Below are 3,699 nucleotides of genomic sequence, written 5' to 3' on the forward strand. Positions count from 1 at the left end.
ACGAATGTATCGATGGTGCAAATGCATTGTGATATAAAATAGATGGAAAATTTATTTCATTACTTTGCATGTAGAGTACATAATCGAAGGCGCATAAGTTTTTTGCCATGGCAAGAATGAGCAACATTGGTACGGTTCGTTTGATCGTATGACTGTTTGACCCTTACAACGAAACCTAATCATCAAGCCTTGGACTTTAATATCAAATAAGAACACCTTCCAATGGTCCTATCTTACGGCGTAATGGCCCTCTAGTATTTGAGACTGAGCTCGTGAGGGCTCAAATACTGTCAGACAAATATGGATGGTCAACAATTCTGGCCTTTGGCCAGTCTTCGAAACTAAGGTAGCATGTTTTATTGTTGCCTTGTTAAAAACATTGTTGTAACACCTACTCCGAGAAAAATCGTTTCAAGGGAAAAAGAGTATAACACGTGCTTTCAGACCAGATTGTCAAATTTACCCTCGACCAAGCACCTGTATAAGTTAGTCCAAAGCATAACAAATTTCAAAGAAAGTTGTGTTCATACCTTAGAAATAGTAACATTTTAAGTGTGTCACATTCTAGTTGTTTGGTAGTTGTACACCGTTCCCTGATTAGAGCTTATATGATCCTTTCCCGGTTATCTGGTGACTCTATACGGGCCTTCCCAGTTTGGGCCTAGTTTTCTGTTGTTTGGGTTTCTTGGTGTGCAGCGTAACTTTCCTTAATAAGGCGATTGTAGTACCTCCCCATCCATTTCTTTTGGGCAGCCAACTGGACCAAGGCGGCCTTTCGCCTCTCGTCCAATAAGTCAAAACTTGTGGACAAGGCCTCGCCATTTGATGTCTCGGTAGCATACTGGATCCTTAGGCTTGGTTCCCCCACCTCGACCAATATTAGAGCCTCTGTGCCATACACTAAAAAGAACGAGGTCGCATGAGTACTTGACTTTGAAGTTGTTTGATATGTGCATAGGATTTTGGGAAAGATTTCTTTCCACTTTCACTTTGAATTGGTCAATATCTTCTTCAAGTTTTGGAGTATAGTTTTGTTTGTTGACTATGCTTTCCCGTTCCCACTAGGGTGGTAAGGTGTAGATAAGATCTTTTTAATTTTATGGTCTTCGAGAAACTATCTTACCTTGTTGGCAACGAACTACTTCCCGTTGTCACATACGATCTCAGCCAGCATCCTAGATCGACAAATTATATGATCCCAGATGAAGTTGATGACCTCTTTCTCCCGAACCTTCTCGAACGCCTGAGCTTCCACCCACTTGGAGAAATAATCGGTCATGAGTAGTATGAATTGGCTTTACCAGGCATCCATGGAAGTGGACCAACGATGTCCATCTCCAATTTAATAAACGGCCACGGTGATAGGACTGGGTGAATCATTTCTCCCAGTTGATAAATTATAGGGGCATCTCTTTGGCACTCGTTGCATTTTTGTACGAAGCCTTTTGCATCCTTCTCCATCTCGTTCCAGTAGTAACCAGCTCTAATCAATTTTCGTACCAGGGATTCTACTCTCAAATGGTTTCCACAAGTGACCTCGTCTACTTCTCTCATGGCATAGTCAGTCTCCCCCAGACCCACACACCTGGCTAGTAGCCCAAAAAAGGATCTTTTGAACAATTTCCCCTTGACTAAGCTGAACCTGGCAGCTTTGGCGCGTAGGGCTCTTGACTTATTTAGATCCGATGGCAATTTCCCTTTCTCAAGGTAGTCTATGTATTTGTTCCTCCAGTCCCAAGTCAAGCTTGTCGAGTTCACCTCGGCGTGACCTTCTTCTACCACCGAGTTCATCAATTGTACTACTTCTACGGAGTCAAATTCATCGGAGTCTACTAATGATCCTAAATTGGCCAACACATCGGCCTCGTTATTTTGATCCCGAGGTACATATTGTAGAGTCCATTCCTTGAATTGGTGTAAGGTCACCTACAACTTGTCCAAGTACCTCTGCATACATTCCTATTTTACTTCGAACGTCCCGTTGACTTGGTTTACGACAAGGAGGGAGTCATATTTGGCCTCGATCACTCAGCCCCTAAGATCTTAGCTAGTTCTATACCTACAATCATAGCGTCATAATCGGCTTTGTTGTTAGTCAATTTTACTATTCTAATAGACTGCCTAATTATGTTATTCGTAGGTGCTTTTAATACGATATCGATCCCAGACCCCTTCGTGTTGAAAACACTGTTCGTGAATAGGGTCCAAATCCCCGAGCTAATCTCCGAAGTGAGTAGCAATTCCTTCTCGACCTCGGGGACCAAGGTCGACTTAATGTCGGCCACAAAGTCCGCCAAAATCTGACATTTTATGGTGCTCCAAGGTTTATACTCGATATCGTACCCACTATTCTACGACTCATTTGGCCAACTGGCCCGAGAGCTCGGGCTTATGCATGGCATTCCTTAGTGAGTACGAGGTCACAACACATATGGGGTGGCACTAAAAGTCTGGTTTTAATATCCTAGGAGCGCTTAATAAGCTGAGCGCTGATTTTTCTATGTTCCGATACGATGTTTCGGCATCACCTAGAGTTCTAATAACATAATAAATAGAAAATTGTGTACCTTCTTCTTCCCCAACCAGGACACCACTTACCACCACCTCGAAAACCACTAAATAGAGGTATAGTTGCTCGTTCGCCTTCGGAGTGTGCAGTAAGTGAAGGCTCGACAGGTATCGCTTGAGTTCTTCTCAATCTTGTTGGCATTCTGGGGTCCAAGAGAAATTGTTCTTCTTTTTCAATAGTGAGAAAAACCGATGGCTCTTATCCGATGATCTCAAAATAAACCAGCGCAATGCGCTATCCGCCCGGTCAGTCTTTGTACTGCCTTAACGTTGTCAACTATGGTGATATCTTTAATGGATTTTATTTTTTTCAGGTTGTTCTCTATTCCCCAGTTAGATACCAACCTGAGGAACTTGCCCGAGCTGACCCCGAAGGCACACTTCTCTGGATTTAGCTTCATGTTGTACTTCCTCAATATCTCGAAGGTTTCCTGCAAATGTTTCAAATGGTCCTCTGCTCGCAGGGACTTAACCAACATATTGTCAATATAAACTTCCATCGGTTTCCCTATTTGTTCTTCGAACATCCATTTAACTAGGCGTTAGTACGTGGCACCGACGTTCTTTAGTCTGAACGGCATTACGTTTTAACAGTAGGTGCCAAATTTGGTTATGAAAGAAGTTTTTTCTTGATCGTCTGGGTCCATCCAAATTTGGTTGTACCCAGAATAAGCATCGAGAAACTTAGTATCTTGTGTCCGGCCGTCGCGTCGATCATTCGATCATTAGCTTGTTTCCTTCGGACACACTTTATTTAGATCCTTATAATATACACACATCCTAAGTTTGTTTCCTATTTTAGGTACGACTACTATGTTAGCTAACCAAACCGGGTAATTAACTTCCCAGATGGAGCCTATTTTCAGAAGTTTAGATACCTCATCCTTGATGAATGCCTGTTTGTTCTCGGATTGTAACCTTCTCTTCTACTTAACCGGATGGAACTTTGGATCCAAGCTCAATTTGTAATTTGTTACCTCCAGTGGTATCCTTATCATCTCTAGATGGGACTAGGCAAAACAATCGGCATTAGATTTTAGAAAATCGATAATTTTTTTCCTAAGCTCGGGGGTTAGTCTCATGCCCGGGTATACCTTTCAATCCGATAGGTGCTCGATCAGTATAACCTGC

At 42.4% G+C, this 3,699-nt stretch overlaps 1 protein-coding gene across 1 annotated transcript; it reads right to left on the bottom strand.

Moving 5' to 3' along the window:
- Window positions 1-440: 440 nt before the first annotated feature.
- LOC142176979 (uncharacterized) lies at window positions 441-1,791 on the bottom strand. Its single transcript, XM_075245227.1, has 3 exons — window positions 1,302-1,791; window positions 1,124-1,175; window positions 441-477 (listed from the first exon to the last, which is right to left on the bottom strand). Exons 1-3 carry the CDS (start codon window positions 1,789-1,791, stop codon window positions 441-443), a joined length of 579 nt encoding a protein of 192 aa, XP_075101328.1.
- Between the last annotated feature and the right edge of the window lie 1,908 nt (window positions 1,792-3,699).

The sequence above is a fragment of the Nicotiana tabacum genome, chromosome 3, assembly GCF_000715075.1.
Source record: "Nicotiana tabacum cultivar K326 chromosome 3, ASM71507v2, whole genome shotgun sequence".
In the NCBI taxonomy this organism is placed as follows: domain Eukaryota; kingdom Viridiplantae; phylum Streptophyta; class Magnoliopsida; order Solanales; family Solanaceae; genus Nicotiana; species Nicotiana tabacum.